This window comes from Phlebotomus papatasi, chromosome 2 (genome assembly GCF_024763615.1).
Source record: "Phlebotomus papatasi isolate M1 chromosome 2, Ppap_2.1, whole genome shotgun sequence".
Taxonomy (NCBI): domain Eukaryota; kingdom Metazoa; phylum Arthropoda; class Insecta; order Diptera; family Psychodidae; genus Phlebotomus; species Phlebotomus papatasi.
This window is the reverse complement of record NC_077223.1, coordinates 68,263,035-68,285,622: the sequence shown is the minus strand read 5'-3', so window position 1 is coordinate 68,285,622 and position 22,588 is coordinate 68,263,035. Positions and strand designations below refer to the sequence as shown.

General features: G+C 32.7%; 1 protein-coding gene across 1 annotated transcript; it reads right to left on the bottom strand.

The window, feature by feature from the left end:
• Window positions 1-12,098: 12,098 nt before the first annotated feature.
• On the bottom strand, window positions 12,099-18,933 carry LOC129803987 (electron transfer flavoprotein-ubiquinone oxidoreductase, mitochondrial). Its single transcript, XM_055850898.1, has 3 exons — window positions 18,839-18,933; window positions 17,817-18,778; window positions 12,099-13,183 (listed from the first exon to the last, which is right to left on the bottom strand). Exons 1-3 carry the CDS (start codon window positions 18,864-18,866, stop codon window positions 12,341-12,343), a joined length of 1,833 nt encoding a protein of 610 aa, XP_055706873.1. The 5' UTR covers window positions 18,867-18,933; the 3' UTR covers window positions 12,099-12,340.
• Between the last annotated feature and the right edge of the window lie 3,655 nt (window positions 18,934-22,588).

The following is a 22,588-nucleotide window of genomic DNA, read 5'->3' as shown; positions in this document are numbered from 1 at the left end:
AGCAAGATATTTTCCTTCTGGATTTCACAAAGAAAAACAATGTCCCAACTGTCCCAACTACATTGTTTTGGCACGAAAACACTTTCATAAACTTTTCCCTTGCCGACAATAGGGTCATATATGACCCGGAAAATTCTACGCGCTTTTCTGGAAAATTGAGAGTAGTTTATTATATCAAAATGCAATATACAATCTTTGGATATTCTATTTTGTGTTTCTAAAGAACTTTTTGCTGAAAAAAATAAATTAATATAAAAAATTTTGAAAAAGAAAAGTCATTTCACAAAGTTCGAAATTAGTGATTTTTGATCTTAAATATTTTCTTTTCCTGAATATCTGGAGTCTTGAGAAAATTAGGCAAGAATCTTACATCCTTCTATTATGATGTCGTGCACAAACCGATAGATTTCAATTAATATAAATAGTCAAAAAAATTGTTTTTTTCCGCGGGTCATATATGACCCTAATAACGCGAAAGAGTTATTGCTTCAAATAATCTATTCATTGAAAATTTGTGTTATCACTTTTATTTTTATGGCTTTACCTATTTAATTGCAGTTCGCAAATTATGTTTCTAAAATGTTATTTTGCAGAATATTTCTCAAAGAATAACTTACAAATTGTTCTATTTAGCATACATATCTTTCAAACTGTTATTCTTGGACTGTAAGATAATTATTTGAAGGAGAAAAAAACAAAAGTAATTGTGCGTAGCCCATATTGATACATATACTTATATTATTTTCGCAACATTTTTTTATAGTGAAAATGAGAGAAATGTTATTTTAGTCATCTTGCTGAATTACATACAAAATCTCCAAAAACGACCAATTGTGCGATACCCATAATATTGTTTTCATCATTATACGAAGCGGACGATAACTTTTATTTTGTAAACATGTTTTCGAAATTGCACATTTCCGTAAAAATATCGAGTACATGTTTACAAAACAAAAGAAATTGTGCATTATGCCCGACGCACAATAACTTGTATTTATAAACATATTTTTAAAATTTCTTATGAGAGAGAGCGAGATAACTAGATCTCGGTTTCATTCACTCTCACTGAATTGTCAAAAACATGTTTTCAAAACAAAAGTTATTGTGCGTTGGGCATTATGCCCGACGCACAATAACTTTTACTTTGTAAACATGTTTTTGACATTTCAATGAGAGCGAGTAAGATGACTAGATTTAGATCTCACTCACTCTCAATAAATTGTCAAAAACATGTTAACAAAACAAAAATTATTGTGCGTTGGGCATTATCCATTACCTTTTCCATTGTGTTATCGCCAAAAGTTTACCATTTAGGATGGGTTGGCAAAATGTTGAAAAATAACCTAATTCGTTGTAAAATAATTCTAACTAACATAAATAAAATTCCTCGAGACAATTGCCCTTTTATACACAGAAAAGAATCATTTAAAGTGAAGGATTGATACAAAAAAAAGTTGGAACATTATACACAAAAAAATACTTGATAAGTGACAACAAATCGTATAAATTGAATTATTGAAGAGAAAAAGAGTATTTATTAATTATAAAAAAAAGAGATACGTGTTAATTACCTCCACTTTGTAGATGCCTTAAAACACAGTGCCTATTTGCATATTATGAAAGACATTAACGGAGATTTTAAAAAACCAAAAAAAAAAATTTAAAAACATTATAAAAAGAAAATCTATGTGATTCACTTAACATGGCGAGAATTATTCCCATGAATGGTTTTTGAAAAGAAAAAAAAAAAGATTATCAGAAAAGCGATCAATTTTAACAAACAGGCACATGGACTAAGATAATCCTGCATGATTATAACTTCCTCTTCCCGAAACAATAAACTTAAATATGTCCTTAAAATTTGTGGCGGGGAAAATGAGAGATTGGAAAAAACTTGATGGGAATATTTTGTGGTTAAATATTCAGTGTTATGTGTTTTAATATGATGACAAAAAGAGCAAAAAAAAGCGTAATGTAAATGTGTTTCATCACTCTCAATGCACAATTTTCCATTCTTTCGAATCCTTTTGGGTGAATGAATTATGCCTTTTGCCCAGCAGAGTTGAGAGATATAGATTAAAGTTTTTGTTTCATGATTTTTTTTAAATAAAATAAAAATAGTATTTTTTTATTTTTATTTATTAGTGTTTAAATTTTACAAAAATGCGACGGAAGGGTGTTTTCTGAAGATGTTGTTCCTTAGTGGAATCTAATACAGTTATGGAGGAACTTTTCTTCGAATTTTCTCTTGATATTACCAAAAGATACCAATAATACAGTAGACTCTCTCAAATTCGGGCATATGGGACCGAAATGTCAGCCGAATTAGACCGAAATTCGGGCGACAAACTTTTTGAAATGCAACGATTTTTTATTCATGTGCATATAGATATTGAGTTTACACACTCATATACAACGTAAATTGCATGAAAATCCCTCAATAATGCAAAATCACATCAAAACTAAGACAAACCATGCCAAATTTGAGCATATTTGATTCATTTGATAATCATAATCAAACTTGAAAAATGACAACAAATTTTTTTCAAATGTAACCGCTGCCCGAATTAAAAAGTAGCCCGATCTTAAAAGAGCCGAATTAGCGAGAGTCGACTGTATAGGGTGTCCCATAAATTACGCAAGATTTAAATTGAATAAAAAGTACTTATTTTCTCAATTACATTTTTTCTAAATTGAAAAATAAAGGGTTATGTATTAAATATCGCATCCAATAATTAACCTTCATGGCTTTGCTGGCATATGAATCCTTTCCTCTAAGGTTTTCATGAGCTTTTTGGACAAATGTGGCTAAACTTCGATAATTCAGGGTTAAAGTCCTTTTTTAATGCACACAGATGGATGTAGGTCTGTTGACTTAGGCTTGTGATTTCGAATAACCGAATAAAAAAATGTAATGGTCTAAAATTACATGATCTAATGGACCAATTCGGATCACCAATATAGAAAATCACAATCATGAAATGTCTTATGCAGGAATTGCATTATTTCTTAGGCTATATGACATGTCACACTATCCTGCTAAATCCACATGTCCTCAGTATTAATGAATTCATAATTAATTAATTATTAATGAACAAATCCTTCGATTTAGGCTTCATAAACTCGGTTATCATGTCGCGATATCGACCGACAGTAACAGTAACGCTTGATCAGCTTTATTTTCGGATAATATACTGATACGATATTATTAATCATTTTAAGGGCTTGTTCTTGGATGGCAAGTCTATTTAGCCCCCAAAATTAATTCAGTTCTGTGAATTTTTGAATTAGACTCTTCATAGTTGACGAAGATAATACAATTTTCTGACCAATTCTCGAAACAAATCATTTAATTATTTTTAAATTTTTTTTAAGAACAAAAAAACGTTGGTCTGTCATTTAGTGATGGATTTTTAATAACCCTAATCTATATACTGTTACGTAGTATTTTTATTATTCGTTGGGGACCTCTATTTCAGAAATGCCGCTTAATTTAAATTTTGCGTGATTTCTGGGACACCCTTTATATCGACTGCACAAATCAACCTTTCTTCGAAAGGTCAAATTATTTAAAATATAGATGTTTAAAAAAATCTTCTGTTGAATATTTTATCGATTTTCTCTCTTTTGAACAGTATGGAAATTTTGGGAATTTCAAGATGATTTGTACCTGGAAGATCTTATGAAAAGCTCTCAAATCTTTAGTATTTCAATTGATTCAACAAGATTATATTTAAGGGATAATGTAGCTTAAAAGACGAGTTGGTGGTTTTCTTGTCCATATTTTCCGACTTCATGTAAAAGATTAAATTATGCCTCTACTTTTGTGTCGCAAGGTAACCTATTATTGCTTATTGCCAAATAATAATTAGGTCGCGGATTGTGCAAGTGTTTCTTAAATATTTATAACTTTTAAGCGATTCAATTTTGAGTCGCTACAATAAAAAAAGAAATTATAGTTTTTCCAGTATTTATTTATTTATTTAATAATTAAATTTATAAGATTTAATAAAGACATTTTAAAGGTCAATTACAAAATTTGCGAATCTGGAATATTCTCTATTATCGAAGGAAATCGTATAGTTTTATATGGTTTTCTCAATTTCTAATCCTTGTCTTTTGGTAATTTTCGGCTAAATAGCATCTCGATTGATTCGAAATCCTTTTACTTTTTTATTACCGGTATATTTTAAAGGAATAGGAAGCCTATGGTCATCCAGTTCTTCTGTTTATCGAAAGGGAACACTTTCATAGTGCAGTGGTTGGGAGAGAAAATGAAGTGATCTAAAAGATGATTCTGAAGCTCTTCTGATAGTTCAAGTTTAGATTCTGGTTCTTATAGTATCTCGGGATAGCTCGTTAGTACTGGTATCTTCTCGGTAGCTCTGATTAAAAAATCAAGTTAATAGAGATGCCTAAGCATATGTCAATTTCTACCTTTCGATCCATGTCTTAATATATTGAGTACGGCACCACTATATTGAAGAAGTCTTTGAGAATACACAGATGGAAAAACTTCTGGTAATTTCAAGAGAAAATTCGAGGAAAAGCTCCTTCAAAACCGCATTGGATTCTATTAGGAACAACATCTCTAGAAAAGTATTCTTTATTCGCATTTTTGGAAATTTTTCACGAAAATTTACTAAGTTTCTTCTACGAACCTTTTTTCACTTCATTAAACAGTCAAACAATAAATTCTCATGAAAAAGAAACTAAGTAGGGGAAAGCACGCTAGTTTTAAACGACTCAAGCTATGAACCACTCATTTTTTCAACATATTTTTAATGAACTTATTCCATTATAATGTTATATTTTAATAGCTAGCCAAGTTCCTGAAATTTCCAGAAAGGGCCATATTGGTCAAATCCATTAAGAACATAGAAAAAAGAATTTATTGTTCGAAGGTTGGGCCATCCTAAGATAGTGCGCTTTCTCCTACCTTCAATTTGATACGATTTTTGAAGAAATTGCATACATACCGTAACTTCCGGTGACTTTGACGCCCTACTGTTCTTAAGCTTTTCTTTACTTATAGAAGTTAGAGCCTCAAGTGGGTCAGTGGATAGAGTAGTGGCTCTATGACTGTGAGGTCTCGGGTTCAAAGCTCAGTAGCAGCAGAAAAAAGATTTCGCATGCCATATCGGCTTTGAATTCGTCCATTGAATGAATGGAATGAATGAATAGTAATGCCAATGGTGCATATTGGCAAAAAAGTGAACCGCCTCAGCAATAAAGGCTGGAACGAGAACGAGTTTCGGCATGAAAGTAGTGGTACTTCAGTTGATACCTCAGTCGATACAAATATTCACTGTCACTGATCCAAACACATACCGAGATGGGCTGCTGTGATATGGTAGCGACACTGGTTGCCCACAGAGCTGTGACATGGAGCGGCTACCCGTATCGGGGGATAAGATAGAATAGGAGTGGGGAAGCATAAGGGGCCCAATTGTGGCCTGGATGCATCGGTAATCCAAAGTGGGGCACCTTTGAAAGTGGGGAACCTTTGAAATTGGGATTTTTCTCCTATGTTTAAGTGGAATTGAGCCATATCATAACGTAATTTAGCTTATCAATCTGTTTGTGCAGCTAAATTATATCACGATAAGGATCAATTTTATTTAAAAATACGTAAAAAAATCCCAATTTCAAAGGTACTCCACTTTCAAAGGTGCTCCACTTCCCCCTATAGAACTTAAGAATGGTCTTTACCGATCCGTACTACCATGTTTGATCGGTGAGAACCGTTCATAAATATTAGAATTAAAATTCATCCGCACTTACGGTACAAGACAAATTTTCTTCATAAAATCTATCTTTTTATCAAAAATTACTAACGAATGTTTAAGCAGTTTTTTCAAGAACACTTTTTGAAATCCATTTTTGTCAGAATATTTAATGTTGTTCTTAAAAAAACAGTGTTCTTTATTAATTAATACGATGTTTTAGAAGTGAATTATAAAATACTGATCAAATACCTTGATTTCGTAATTATCAAACCCCGAAATATTGAAAAAATACAAATTTATTAAGTGTATTATTGAAAAGGGCATAGCTTTAATAGTTCCACTATCCTAATGACAAAATTGAATGTTCTATGATCAAATTTTCTCAATATTTTTTTTAACTAATAAAATGTTGTTTTACTGATATTTAAAATGCCTAATCTGTCATTTTCAGTATTTTTTACCATGAAAAGTATGCTGGCTTATAATGCTTATGATAATAGGCAGAAAGGCAAGCTAGAGACGAATTAGGCCCAGTAAATTTAACTTTTAGTAAAGATTTTGGTCAATTTTATTATGTGGTAATTTTTTATTGAAAAGTTTCTGAAGGGAAAGATTTTTTCTCATAAAACGTTATGAAAAAAATCTGAAATGTACATCAAATTCGTGTCGAGTTAGTCCAAATAAACTATGGGAAACAGTAACACTTAATTTTTGGATAATAAGTTTGTCAAAATTTATAGTTAAGGAAATTATTTTAAAATAAGGACTGAAATATCCGCTTTTGTACTCCCCTTAATCCTTGTTTTAATTCCAGAAAACTTTTCACATTTCAGGAGTTTTATGAAGACTATCCTTAGTGAAAACATTGCATTTGTTTTAATTATTATTTTTTTTTTTTATTTTAAATTGGCTTCCAAGTTCTTTTAAAATTTTTAAACTATAAAATCTATTTTATCTCAACTCTGTTTGGCTTAAGGAAACAGAAATCCACCCAGTGCATTGCATTAAATATTTTTACACCTTCTACAGGGTATTTTATACACACTTTTTCGTATAACAAATCTCCTTAACCGTAGACATAAAAGTACATCACTTTTAAGAGGAAAGGAAAAAAAAATAAGAAGCTTTCATAAAATGAAATTGGTTTCATCACGTGAAGGAAGGAAAAAAAATGAAAAAAAACAAATTTAGTGGAAAATGAGCCTTTTAAAATAACTCACACAGAAGACATGAATTTTATTTTGCGTGTGTTGTGCCTGAAAAATACCTTTTTTAATGAGATAAAAAAATGAACTAAATGTGACCTTTTATGAATGATGTTTAGAAGAAATATGTGAAGAGTATAAAATTTATACAGTTATTTCCGAAAAAAAAACAGAAAATTAGAAGAATTTTTTAAAGAGCTTTTCACATCACTTGCACATAATTTTACTAACAATTTGTTTTTTGAGGATTTCTTTTACCTTTCTCGATCCTTTTCAAATTGTTACATTTGTTAATTTTTGGGAGACTTTTTGTAAATACGCATTTGAGGTATGAGGAAGATAAGAGAAAAATTACTAACTTTTAGTGAAAAAATGTGAGAAAGATTTTACGTACAAAGAGCTGATGTTCACCCTGAAATTATTGGACGGTGTAGTAAATTTATATTTGAGCAAGAACTTGAAGAGCACCTTTTTGGCCCAACAAAAAAAGAACCCAATGCAAAGAATCCCTAAAGAATTGTTTACTGTTGATATGAGAGAGATTTTAATAAAAAAAAAACTTATAACAAGGATGAATTGGTAAATGTCTAATTCCTCAATTATTAGTTGTTATTATGGATATTCTCTTGTAAAGAATTATATACTTAAGGGGTATATATTTGGTGAAAAACAAAACATATTGACTTACCTGTAATGATGGAATATTAAATGTCTTCACAAATGGATTAAGAGAATATTAAAAAAAAAAGAAAAAATAACAAAGTCGTTGTATTCCCCTGTTTTTTGAGAGAGAGAGAGAGAAATGCTTTTAATGAGCAAGTTGAAGAAATCCGTTCCAAGATTACTAACACACAAAACAACACTGAGAACATCAACTGCATTGAAAATTATTAAATTAAAAAAAAGAAAAAACGTGTTCTAAAACGGATTAAACTAACACAAAAAGAGAGAAAAGAACTTTTAATTAAGTTGATCGACGATGAGATGATTGTTCCGATAAATGATATATTAAAATGGAGAAAAATATATGAGTATCTATGTAAGAATATGATTTGTTTATTACTCATTTTTTCCTGGAACTTGATAAAGCTGCATGTCCTGCAAGAATTCTAACAATAGGGGAAAGTGTCCATGCTTGATACCATTGGAAGCTTCGTAATGACTAAATTTTCTAAGTTTCACAATATACCTATATGTGACTCATCGCAATCATATTTTAAAAACAATGGAAAAGTGGGCAGTTTTTAAAATATATTGCGGAGTCACGTTTATTGAGAAACATAGGAAAAATTTAGTCATTACGAAGCTTCCAAAATGGTATCAAGCATATGGGCACTTTCCCCTACATTAGTTTTCAACTAAATTGGCACAGATTTGATAGATTTTTCGACTGATTAACAAATAAATGGGCGTAGGAATTCACTAGCTAACAACTTTCTCCAAGAAGGAGGCTTCTAATGTAGACTATATTTGGAAAATCAACGCAGATAGAGATTGTTAACCCTCTATCAGGTAAGACCGTCTCAAGGCGATCAATCTCTAAATCGCATTTACTGCGATAATATTACTTATTCGAAGTTAAAATATCTACAGTGTCCTCAGTTATAGTCTTACTAACATAATTTTCTGAAGCTGAACTCATTTTGACCTTTCGTTTGGTTACCATCTTCAGTTTTGTGTGACAGGTCAGAGAAAAAACAACAAAATTTCGTTACAACATTTTTCGATTTCAAGTGCAAAAAAATCGTTTTAAAGTAATCTAACTGTAGTAAGGGTTTTAATTCCTGAAAGATAGGGTAAATGAAGCTAATTCAAAACCTGTTCCAAATGGAAGTTTTTCGCTACTCCAAATGGAAACGTCATTTTTTCATGATAAATACAGTACTAAATTATTATATTTATATATTTTCTATACCACAGTTTCATTATTTAGTTAATTTTGCTCGAAATAAAGCAAAAATCCAGTCATGTTCACAAATTTTAATTTGTTAATTTCTCAGAAAAATTAAAAGTGTACCTTTTCACGATCGAATTTTTCATCGATCGACCATGTTTTCCAATGAAAAACACAATGAGGTGACTGTTTATTCGTTTTGTTTAACATTTATATCATATTTCTGGCTAATTTTAGTTAAATTAAGTGCTAGTCTTTATTGTTAACGGTACGTGAAGTTTTCAAATGAAATAATTACCTATTTCGTGAACAAAAAGGATTTTTCTGAAGTGTCTGCAAATGCTTCAATAGGAAACCCTGGAAATATGATTTTTTGGAGAGATTCTCTTATTGTTTTAGATGGGAAAGGAGAAAAGAGCAGGAGTAAGAACAAATCCTGCACTCACTCAGGAGCAACTCAGCCTTTCGTCGCGATTTCACTTACACTGTTTGTCTCCAATTAGAAACTTTTCCTTGTCTCCATTTGGATTAATATGTTTTCAATAGAAGAATTTTACGCTCGCATATTTTTCTTGTATTTAAAAAGTTTTCATATTATATCTAAAGAATTTTCACTTAACAGTAACTTCTAGTGGAGTTAAGGAGCAAATTTATGTAAATTCTCTCTAGAAAAAATATGAACTTAATGCGTTGAATCTCCTGTCAAAGTTAAAGTGTCTGAAAATGGTTTTGAATTAAGACATTTACCCTATGTTATTCTAGTTTGTACAGTGAGTGTCAATAGTTTTGTTGCCTAATGCATGTTTGAGAAAACAAGTGAAAAAAAAATGATAGAAAAAAAATACTTTTTTGATTTTTTTTGCATATGAGTTCCCTGTAATCCGTAGATATTGTTTATATTTTTCAAAAAAAAATTAATTTTATTTCATATCAAAAATAATTGTTTTCCAAAAGTTGGTCATTTTTGAAAATTCAAACGTTTTTTGCCTCACTTAAAAACCAATTCAAAATGATCAAAACATGCAACCAACTTAATGTAAACTTACTTTGATATGAAATAAAATTAATTATTTTTTTGAAAAGTATAAATACAGTAGAGTCTCGCTATAGGCCATCGCTCTATAGTCCACAATTTATCGACCGTTGATTTCAAAACACTGATTTTAAGTTAGGTTATGTTTTTTTAGTATGCGACATGCGTAATTATTTTAATATTTTTGGCAAACTTTATTAAGTAGTTGTGATAATTGTGATCCACAATGAAGAGAGCAAGGACAAGTACCACAATCGCAAAGAAAGTGGAAGCCGTCGAGCAATTTCAATACTAAAAATCGTTGATAATTTTAAAAAATTACATGAACTATAGTGCGACCCAAGTGTCAAATTTGAAACCAAATATGGACTATGACTATAGCAAGACTCTACTGTAACATCTATGGATTACAGGGAACTCATCTGCAAAAAGAAAAATTTGAACAAGTAATTTTTTCACTTGATTTCTCAAACATGCATTAGACAACAAACTATTGACACCCACTTTATATTTCAGTTGACAAATGTGAAAAAATTGAAAGTATGAGTTTGAGAAGGAAAAAAGTAAGACCAAACATGGAAAACAAGATTACACGAAGACTGTCCAGAATGAGTAAAATGATCGATTTCTGCTAATTAAGCGAAATTGATAAAAGCAGACTTCAACAGTGACGATGAATTCCCTAATTCGACCTTTAATGCCTCAGATCGTGAAATAAAACCAGAAGATGAGCAATGTATTTCAAAGTAAGGTAAAGTACCCTCGAGTCGGCCGGTTCCTCAACTCGGCCAGTTGAATTATTTAACCAATTTTTTAACGTTTTATAGTCAATTTCTATGAAATTTTCACTGATTTACGTTATATAATATATAATATAATAGACCTGATAATGTTTTATCAGTAAGACCATATTATAGCAAATCTAAGTAAATTGAATAAATAGTCCCACTGGCCGAGTTGAGAAACCGGCCGACTACAGGGCACTTTACCTTAGCTTCAAATTATATAAGAAGGTGACATTTTCATAGCTTACCTGTGACCTATTCGTTAGAAAACAATCTTTATGACACACCTTGAGCTTCATTAACGTCTATTTTTAAAAATTATAAACGTTTTTTTTCTAAAAATTATCATTTTAAGTCTTTTTTTCCATAAAATATATCTATTTTATTTATTTAAAAACATACATAAAATAAAATATATAAAATCCATAAAAAACGTTAAAAATTCATTTATTTTACTATTTTGTTCACTATTTTTAAATAAAATTATTTCAGTATTTTGATGCCTTAACTCTTTCCGGACCGCAGCATATGCTGCAAGCTAATTTCACAATTTTTAATCAAAAATATCTAAGCTCAGGAAATAATTGAGGTCCTACAAAAAATATCTTACATTTGGACATCCTTATAGTTTGTAATCATCCACAAGAATCGGATTTTTATCAGTTCTGAATAATTAAAAAAACATTGTTTTTCATAGAAAATGCATATGCTTCTTTGGGTACTACAGTCCCAAAAGAGACGAAAGAAACAGAAATGACCGCCTGGAGGCGGTCTTTACCTTTTCTCACCTGGCGACCAAACGAAAAGAGATATTGAAGAACGGATGGTTTTTTTGAGTGTAGTGGACCATTATTACCCTAGACAAAATTATTTAACTACTTTATTGCGTATTAAAGAAAACACTGTTAGTGTTAAATCTTTTGGAGTACAGTAGACTCTCTCAAATTCGGGCATATAGGACCGAAATGTCAGCCGAATTAGACAGAAATTCGGGCGACATGTGCATATAGATATTGAGTTTACACACTGATATATATCGTAAATTGCATGAAAATCCCTCAATAATGCAAAATCACATCAAAACTAAGACAAACCATGCTAAATTTGAACATATTTGATTCATTCAATTGATTCAAGAGCCGAATTTGCGAGAGTCTACTGTATATCGGTCGAATTCTAAAATTCAGTAAAAGGTTTGTCACGTTCTAAAATTTATGATATCCTGAACTCAAAATTTGGCGGATAAGTGTATTTTAAGAACTGCTAAAAGGTAGCATGTTCTAAGCACATTGAAACAGCTAAAAAAATCAAAGGAAAAACATTTAAAGAATTTTGGAGCCATTTTATTAGCTTCTTTGAAAAACTGCTTCACTTGTCCCTTCCGTAGATTCCCTCTAAGGTCTTTTCGTGTGATTAGTTGGTTTCTTGGGTTTCTTCCTTCAAAAAAAAAAATTTTTTTTTCAAAGATAAAAACGTGATTGACTTTATTCACCTCACAATTACAAAAGATACAATATCATAAATTTTTTCACTACTGATAACTCCCCAGATACAAGGTACTTTCGAAGGTATGTACAGAGACGATCCTTGGGCATGCAAAAATATATACCGTTTAAATTTCGTGTAAAAAATTGATTGAATAAATGCTTTTTGTCATTCGAATGGTCGAATTCCGGAAGGCAAGTGTCCTTTATTTACATTCCATTGTAGGATGGTCCTCCGCCCCCTTCAGGCACCACCCAATTGATATTTTGCGTTGGATCCTTAATGTCGCAAGTTTTGCAGTGAATGCAATTCTGCGCATTAATTTGCAGTCTCATGGCATCTCCTCCAGCCTCTTCATTGGGCACAAATTCATACACTCCAGCTGGGCAAAAACGAGCCTCGGGGCCGGCAAAAGTGGCCAAGTTCGTGGCCACAGGGACTGTGTCGTCCTTGAGCGTCAAATGGGGCGGTTGATCGCCTTCGTGGTTGGTTCCCGTGAGGGCAACTGATGACAACAAGTCAAAAGTGACCTTTCCATCGGGTTTGGGATATTCCGGAGCCTTGCATTTCGCCGCTGGCTGAATCTTTGTGTTATCAGCTCCTCCATGAGACAATGTCCAGGGCTCCCTCCCTCCCAGAATAATAGAAATCCCCGAGAGAGCCAAACCCTTGAACAAACCCATTGATCCATGAAAGCTCGGTCGAAGATTTCGCACTTTCTGCAAATCACTCCAGATAAAGGAACTCTTCACACGTTCCTCATACCCCTTGGGCTCAATCCCAACCGTCGTCCCACTCGGTGTCTCCGAAAAGAGCTCATCAACGACACTTTCGGCCGCTAACATTCCACTCTTCATTGCATAGTGAGTACCCTTGATCTTGGGGACATTCATGAAGCCAGCTCCACAGCCCACGATGCAACCTCCGGGAAACGTTAACCGCGGAATACTCTGAAAACCACCCTCGTTGAGTGCCCTGGCTCCATAAGCAATTCTAGTGCCTCCTTCGAAAATGGGACGGATTTTGGGATGAGTCTTGAATTTCTGGAATTCCTACAAAATCAGAAAGTGGATATTACCGCGAGATCTTTCGATTTTCCTTCAAAACTATTCAGGGTTATTCAAAATTTCGGTTATTTTGAAATATTCCGGATATACAGTAGACTCTCGCTCAATCGGCTCTTTTTCAATCGGGCGAAAAATTTTGTTGACAATTTTCACGTTTAATTATGAAGCTAATTTGCACAAATTCGCTGTAGTTCTTCCTATTTTATCTTGATTCTTTATAATTGAGCGCTTTTTGTGGAATTTACAAAGGCTTTGACGCCCAAATCTATCGATAAACCGGATGACATTTCGCCCCAAATGCCCATTTGAGAGAGAGTCTACTGTATATTAATCAATTCTTACAAGAAATTACTTATTTTTTTATTAATTAATAGCAAAATTTTCGTATTTTAATAAAATTGCTAACTCGATATTGCAAAAACATGAACTAAAACTAATTCAATGAATTTGTATTCAATTTACAAGAACTTTTCGACTTAAAGCTTGAGAAATAATGAATATTGAGAACAGTTAGCAGCGCTGCTCATGGCAAAAAAACAGCGCCCTCACACAGAGGAAAATGTTGCAAGTGACAGGAAATTTTCTACGCGCTATAACTCTGATTGCATTTCTGAAAGAAAATACCAAGGGGTAGATAATTGTGTCGCTCGTCGCTCACGGTTCAGAGAAAATCGGCAAATTGTGCCAATTTCGCACGAATTTTGTCGATTTCGTGCTGATCTGCAGAGTAAGTCTAGAAGATTAATATTTCCAGTACAATAACGTTAAAATTTGCCACTTGGAATTGTCCGTAAGAAATTTACGATATCACACGAGTTTAAATGAACGGTATACTTCAGAAGAGCGAACTGACATTTAAATCTGCCGATTCTTTGCTAAACTCGTGCGGATCTGCCGATCTTGGCTAATAAACACGCCGATCTGTCAAATTGTTAAATTATTGCTGATCTGGCGATTTTTAGCTCCAGATCGACACAATTTTGCCGATTGCCGCTGTGACGGTTCACTCTGTGAGAGTCACTTATTAACCCCTTGGAAAATACCCCGAAAAATGAAATTATTTAAATGCAAAATAATGAAGGTTTTTCCATCTTTAGGAAGTTGAGAATTTTTCAAATTTTCTTCCCATAGAACTAAACTATAACAAAAAAAAATTGATTCTTTCCTTCATGCACTTAAAAAGTTGATTAAAAATGACTTAAAAAAAGAAATTGTTTTGAAAAATTAATGTAGGGGAGACTGGGGCAAAATTTGTCCAAACGAAAATTTCAATATTCACTATTTTCTAAAATTAAAGAGATTGAGGCTTGAAATTTTTATTATAGATAGCCTTTATGAACCTTCCTAAACTTACAAAGTTTCAAGGGATTCGAGGAAGGATTATGTAAAATAAAAAATAATGAAATTTTGTGCCCTATTTTTGAAATATTTGGCTTACAGAAAATATCAATACTGATTAGCTCAATTTAAGCACATTTCTCGTTAAGATAGACAAAAATTATCTTCGACAAAGTTGTAGAGGAATATATTTCCTATAAAAATATGTCTATTTGATATTTTTAACGTTTGCGAGAGTAAAACGTCACAAATTATCCGAAGACTGACAAAATTTGCCCCAGCAATTTTGAGAATCTCCACAAAATCGACTTTTAGAAAATGATTCGAATGATTCAGTGAATTTCCTATAAGAATATCCTCATTATGAAACGTTTAAGTTTTCTCAGAGCTCGTGAAAGAATTAAATATGCGTTTTGACAAGTTTTGCCCCTGTCTCCCCTATATTTAAAATTTAAAACTTTACATGTCCTGTTCTGAAGACTGTTTCGAAACTGTTTTATTTTTTGACTTTTCCCTTTTAGGAATAGACTTTACATCTTCAAAATCCGTAAAATAATAATCAGCTAAATAATTAAGTTAAGGATTATGTGAAATTTTGAATTTTCTTTCGTTAACAGATTGCGATTCAGTTGTCAAAATTAAATTCAATGAAAAGAATTAGAAAAAAATGATCGTAATATGGTAACCTTGAAAAGTCACTTACTAGGTCTTCGTTAACTTCATCGATCAAGTTTTTCATCAATTCTTCGGTAAATCGTTTGATCATTTATTTCGTGAAATTTTTGATAACTTTTTCTATATTTTTCGTTTATTTGATCAGTCATTTATTTGATAAACTATATTTAAATTTAAATGGTTGATTGAGAGTTTTCTAATCGATCCAAATATCTTAATGTTTTCAGTCAGTATTCTGTAAGTCTTCGTTCAATTTATCGAACAAATGCTTTACCTTGGACATAGTATATTCCCACGTTTGTACGATTATTTTGCCGATAAAGTAATGCCATTAAGACAAATATTCGTTAAATTCTTCGATCATTATTATTTCTTCGTTCACTTAATCGATTAAATCATTCATGATTTTTTATTGTTAAATGTTTGGACGTTAGTTTATTGTCTAATTATTTTTTTCTGTAAAATATATTTAAACGATTAAAAAGTCTATTCGAACAATATTCAAAATATTCAATTAATCGACCTCTTATTCTGCAATTTATTCGTTCAATTTATCGAACAAATGTATTGTCTTGAACATTTCAGGGTTTATTGGTTCATTTCATCGGTAAAATAATTTTAATTTAACAGGATAAAATATTTTTTAAATTATTCGACTACTTTCGTTCTTATTTTTTCGTTAATTACTCGATTAAATGATTCTTGATTTTTTTTTATTATTACATGTTTGGACGTTCAATTACAGGAAATGGGGGTAACTTTACACCCTTACTTTTCATAAGCTTTGCTTTACTTCTAGCACTCAGGGGTGGTCTCTACTGATCGGACGTAATACATCGGATCGATTAAGAGCATTCTTAAGTGGTAAAATAAAAGAAAAGCTTATGTAAAGCAGGGGAGAATCAGGTGTACAGTAGAGCCTCGCTATAGGCCATATTTGGTTCCAGATTTGACATTTGGGTCGCACTATAGTCCATGTCATTTTTAAAATTATCAACGACTTTTAGTATTGAAATTGCTCGACGGTTTCCACTTTCTTTGCGATTGTGGTACTTGTCCTCGCTCTCTTCATTATGGATCACAATTATCACAACTACTCAATAAAGTCTGCCAAAAATATTAAAATAATTACAATAACATTTCATGTCGCGTACTAAAAAACATAACCTAACTTAAAATCAGTGTTTTGAAATCAACGCTCGATAAATTGTGGACTATAGAGCGATGGCCTATAGCGGGGTTCTACTGTACTTCTTCAATAAAATATTCGATTGTTATTTCGTTAAAATATTCGATAAACTTATCGATTATTTATTCTGCCATTTCTTCGGTCACTTAGTCGAATAAATGTTTGAAAAATTGACTTAATCGATTATTTCATCGAAAAAAACTTCGGTCATTTCATAATTCGAAACACAAGTTTTTCGTTAACTTAATCGATCAAATGGTTGATAATAATTTTGCTTTAGTGCTTTAGCTTGACCACTTACTTCTTTGATAAAATATTTAATAAATTATTCCGTTCTAATACAGTAGACTCTCGCTTATCCGTAGCGGGACCAAATGTCATACGGATTTTGAGAGTGATACCCATTAAATTGTTTGAAATCCAACGATTTTTTTGTTTACATTGAAAATTTATGAAGTGAATCCTGACCTGACTGAATCCGACAGTCTCTCTAAACATGCGTGCTGTCCAAAAAAGTTACAGTGAGTAAGAATTACAGTAGATAGAGCACATTTGCTTAACAAAACAAAAACCCAAAACAGGAAAAATGTGTCATCAAAATTTTGAAAATTCAACTGCCTCACGGATTTTTTCATGTCACCCGGAAAAAGAGTCCACGGATAAGCGAGAGTCTACTTGTAAAGTTTTCGTTCAATTTTTGTCATTTTTTCGTTCAATTTTTGTCATTTTTTCGTTCACTTAATTGAACGAATATAAATATAAAGTATGTATAAAGTATTTCTTTGGCAAAATATTCGTTGTTTTAATTGTACATAAGACAAAATTACGATTAAATTTCCGTCATTTTCGGTTATTTAATCGATGGAATTTTCGATGATTCGTTAAGAATTTCATTCAGTTAAATGCTTAGTTACTTTACGTTCATGTGGGCTATATTATTCAACAAAATCTTTAGTTACCATTTAATAGGTAATTTTGATGAAATTTCAAACAACTCTCTCGTTTACATCATCATTCAAATTGACCTGTTCTTCGTTCAGTCGTTTTTTTTTATTATTTTATCGTTTGAAACAGTAATTGTTCGGTCCACTATGAGAACGATGAGAATAATAAGAACACTTGCTAATTTAAGTAAAGATTAGTTTCTCATTCGTTAGGATTTCTTAACGAAACATTAATTATTTTGTAGGAAATAAAATAATAAAAAAATTGAAAGGTAATTAAAGAATTTAAACCAGCAATTTCCAAATAATTTCAGATATTTTTAAAATTATGTTGGCCTTCTAATTGAAATAATAAAAAAATAAAGCAATCTATAACTGCCCCTCCATCTCGTAAATAACCGATTTGATAAAGATCGATAAATAGAAAAAAATGTAGGAAATCGCGTGAAATTTTGGGAACAATCTCACTTACTTGGAATGGACTGATGAAGGGATTGGGATAGTCCAATCCAACCACGAATCCCACTGCGATAGTTGGAGTGGGTTCATTGAGATGGTACAGGAAGCTGCCTCCGTAGGTGTCGCTGGAAAGGGGATATCCCACGGTGTGCTGAACCAGTCCAGGATGGTGCTTTTCTGGCTCAATCTCCCAAATTTCCTTCAGGCCAATTCCGTAGGATTGAGGCTCAGACTGGGCGTTGAGCCCAAATCGCGTCATGAGCTGCTTGGTCAGATGTCCTCGACAACCTTCAGCGAATATGACGCATTTGGCATGCAGCTCCATTCCCCGGGCAAAGGTGTCTTTGGGAGAACCGTCTTTGGCGATACCGACGTCATTTGTAGCAATTCCCTTGACACTTCCATCCTCGTGGAAGAGAATCTCTGCAGCTGCACATCCTGGATAGATCTCCACTCCCATAGCCTCTGCCTGTTCTCCCAGCCACTGCACCAAATGCCCCAAACGCACAATATAGTTCCCATGATTGTCCTGTGGCCAGCCCTTGAAGATGGGAATGGGCAGGGAGCCTGATCTCGTGAGGAAGGCAAATTTGTCTTTTGTAACGGGGGTATTCAGTGGAGCTCCTAGGTCTTTCCAGTTGGGAAGCAGTTCATTGAGGGATACCGGATCAATGACAGCTCCCGAGAGGATGTGACCACCAACTTCTGCAGACTTCTCAACAACGCATACCCGGATTTCTTTACCCTTTTCAGCAGCCAGTTGCATCGCCCGGATAGCTGCTGACATCCCCGAGGGTCCTCCGCCGACAATCATCACATCCACCTCATCCACAGATCGTTCCATGTCCACATCCTTCCACCGGGGATCCTTGTCCCTGGGATTCAAGGTGTAATGGGTAGTAATACGAGGAAATTTGGCGGCATCGGAAAAGTGTCTCCGTGGCAAATCAGCCAGCCGGAAGATATTCCGATTCGCTGAAAAGATAGTTCAGTATCTTAGTGAGCTGCCTGAATGATAATTTGTTCAAATATTACCTTTTATTGCACGAAAAACTGCACTCATTTTATTCTCTGTTGGTTCCCCACTAAAATTACATCACAATCTCAGCTGTTTTCCACAAGTTCTACAAGGAAAATTTACAAATTGTGACTAACTTCAGTTCGGTCTTTTACATTTGAGAGGGTGCATGTTGCAGTTTTTATTTCATAAATTTTCAGTGAAAATGTGCGTTTTATGTTGTGCAAATATGAAAAAACGGTGAGTAATATATTCAGGAATAAATTTTCATTGAAATTCATATTGTTACAATAATAGAGTACAAAGCAATAAAAATTTGTGCAAAAATGTCCGAAGTCGAACCATTTGACGCGGGAATTCTGTGGATTGTAATTGATGTTTAAAATTAACGGTTTTTTAGTATTTGCATTCTTGTACGAAAATAATATTAAAAGAAAATAATATTAAGCAGAAAATTAGTAACTGAAGAGAATTGATAAAAAAAATGCAAGTTTAAAGAGAAATCTTGCATTACAATTTGTAATACGAAGACGCAAAATAACACGGAAAACTTAAGCTTTTTTTTTAATCAGTCTGCTTTTGCAACAGTAAAAAAAAATTGAAAATTGAATTTTTATGTGTAAATTCAAAAATTGTTGAATTCTGTTTATTGTTGAATTTTCTTTTCATTTCGAAAATTTTGATTTTTTTGCCTTTTTAGACATTTTTATTGGTTTTTCCTGTACTCGAGATCCCTCCTATAATTCGAAATGATTACATCTGATGCTCGGATCTTCACGGTATTATGCTTATAAATATTTGATGTTCTATATGACTTTTGCCCAATGAAAAGCATCTCGACTGAAGTATAAGTCTTAATTGGAAATTCAACAATTTTTACACAACTTTTGTTTAAAAATTCAACAACTTTTGTCTCAAAATTCAACAGCTTTTGTTTAAAACTTCAACAACTTTTGTTTAAAAATTTAACAAATTTGGTGGAAATACACAAGGCTTCATACTATAATAGTGTTAAAAATTATGATAAAACTATAATAGTGTTAATTTTTGATTATGTGACAAAAATACCATAAAGTTGTGTATTTTTTCACACTATAATAATGTGAAAAACTGTAAACATACTATAATAGTGGTAATTTTTAGAATTTGTCAAACAGTTTTAAATCGCGAAACATTGTTGAAAAATTTTTATGATTATAACAGTGAGAAATTTTACACAGATCGTAATTAAATAATTAATTTATCCGATTTCACACTATTTTAGTCTTAAAATTTTACACATTTTCAAATGAAACAACATTGTTGAAAATTTTTCAACTATAATAGTGGTAATTTTCAATCACGTGATAATAAATTACCAAAATGCTGTGCATTTTTTAAAAATTTTTAAATTAAACAACTAAAATGGTCGATTTTGCCCTATTATAGTAGTAAAATTTTACACATTTTACTGTGAAGTATTTCATAAAACCACAATCGCCACAATGCAATGCAAACAATTTCCTTAATTTGAAAATAATCTTTAAGCTTTACCTCTTAAACTTACGGATCGTAAGGCTTGGAAAAGCTTAAATTTCTTTAAATATTACTCTTCTCAATAAAGAGGTGAAAAAGCGTCCCAAGCTTTGCGAAATGCTCGAACTCGTGATTTAGATTTTATATACCTCAGAAGTACTTTCGCATCATTTACCATTTACCGGTTCTCAACCGATTTGAACTGATTCATATATCATTCAAAAGATCCTCCAAAATTATTTTAAAAGTATCGATTTTCGGAAAAAAATTTGTTATCGTCTATGAACCGGCTCATTACCGGTTCAGAACCGATTAGAACCGGTTCGGTTTTATAGAAAATTCCAAGACCATTCAAACGACCCCAAACATGACCCCATTCGCTTGATAAATGCGCTCTCTAGTGTCTTTTTAACCTTTGACCTTGAAAAACCGTGTTATTAGGAATGATTCAATGCTATTTTCGTCTAAGGACGAAATGTCCGCCTGGGTAATCTCCAAAACATATCCAAAAATGAAAAAAATCACACGTCGCCTTTTCGAGCAATCCCAAAAAAATATGGTTTTGGAGGGGTAGGGGAGGGATGGGGGGGGGGGAAATGAGGGGCATGTTAACGATCCTTGGGTCGAATTATGGGGGAGTCCGCCTTAGGTCCCAAGTCGCTATCTTTTACCGTTTGGCCTCTAGAGCTGATGACAGCCGGACGGACAAACGGACAAACAGCGTAGCGTAACGACATTTCTCAGAGGTCGCATGGAGATCGTCTGAAACGTGAAGATTTGTTGACAAAAGTGGTCTCCGGGGGGTGGAAGGTGAAAATTTTCAGGGGGTGAAAAATCGAGGGATTCTATATACAGTAGACTCTTGCTAATTCGGCTCTTTTAAGATCGGGCTACAGTGCGCGCTTTGTAATCCGGATAATTGGGAGACAATATGACAGATGTCCGCTTCGTAATCCGGATGGATTTTTTGAATTTGTTCAACGTCTCGAAAATATAATACAAGATTTATTTTGTAGAATTAGTATCAAAGTTTTAAAGAAGATTAAGAAGACATAAAATAGAGAATTCTATGCTATTATACTTCATTTATTAAACAAAAACATCACAGGATAATCCATTTTCATTGCTGAACACACATGCATTCATAACCTCAAAATTATTTTAAATGTAACCGTCGATTACTCGTCCGGATTACGCCGATCCGGATTATAAAGTGGGCACTGTACTTTTTAATTCGGGCATCCGTTAAATTTGAAAAAAGTTTATCGACATTTTTTAAGTTTTCGAATGAAGATAATATTCTGAAATTTGGCGTGTTTCGTCTTAGTTATGATGTGATTTTCATTATAAAGGGGATTTCATGAAATTTACCATAAATACGAGTATGTAAACTTAGTATGACTATGCGAAAGAACAAAAAATCGTTGCATTTCAAACAATTTGATGCCCGAATTTCTCTTTAATTCGGGTGACATTTCGGTCCCAAATGCCAGAATTTGAGAGAGTCTACTGTACTATTCTCTCTGTAGAGTTCGAGCAGTAATAACTTAAGGTCTGCACTGGTCTTCACATAATGTTAAGAGCTGAGAAATGATTTGACTTAGCGCAGTTTAATTTGAAATAATTAAATGATAAAATCACCTTTCTAATACCGGCTTTAGACTTTAGACTGCAGGTTTAGCACAGTTCTCGAAGGTCTCAAAAATCTAAATAACAATCAATTTTATTGATTTTTGAAAAGCTAATGGATTACTTTTGTCTTTAATATCCAATCTTAAGCAACAATTTCCTCAAATATCTTATTAAATGCTTCTTAAATATAAGGAATTAGGGGAGTTAAGCCATATGCCTAAGGCCGGCTTCAGACCTAAGGCTTAGCCCAGTTCCCAATGGTCTCGAAATTCAAAATACCAACCAATTTTATTCGGTTTTTTCAAAATTTAATGAATCACTTGCCCATTGAAGCAAATTCTCTACGTTTGTGTAGAAAAAACAGTCAAATATGGACATAAATTTCTCTAGTGTGTGTAGACTGTAGAGGCCATAAGGAGGTATGACCAAAACTCAGAAAATTATTTAAAATTTTGTATAGCGCTTAGTACACTCATTGGACTTTATTAAAGTCACTCGATAAGTGTTTTTGTCAGATTTATTTGAATAATCAAAAAATAATCCACCGCGTCTCAAATATGAAGGCTCTCCCGTAATTATCCAGTAAACCGAACCAATATATACCTTTAGTATTAATTCTC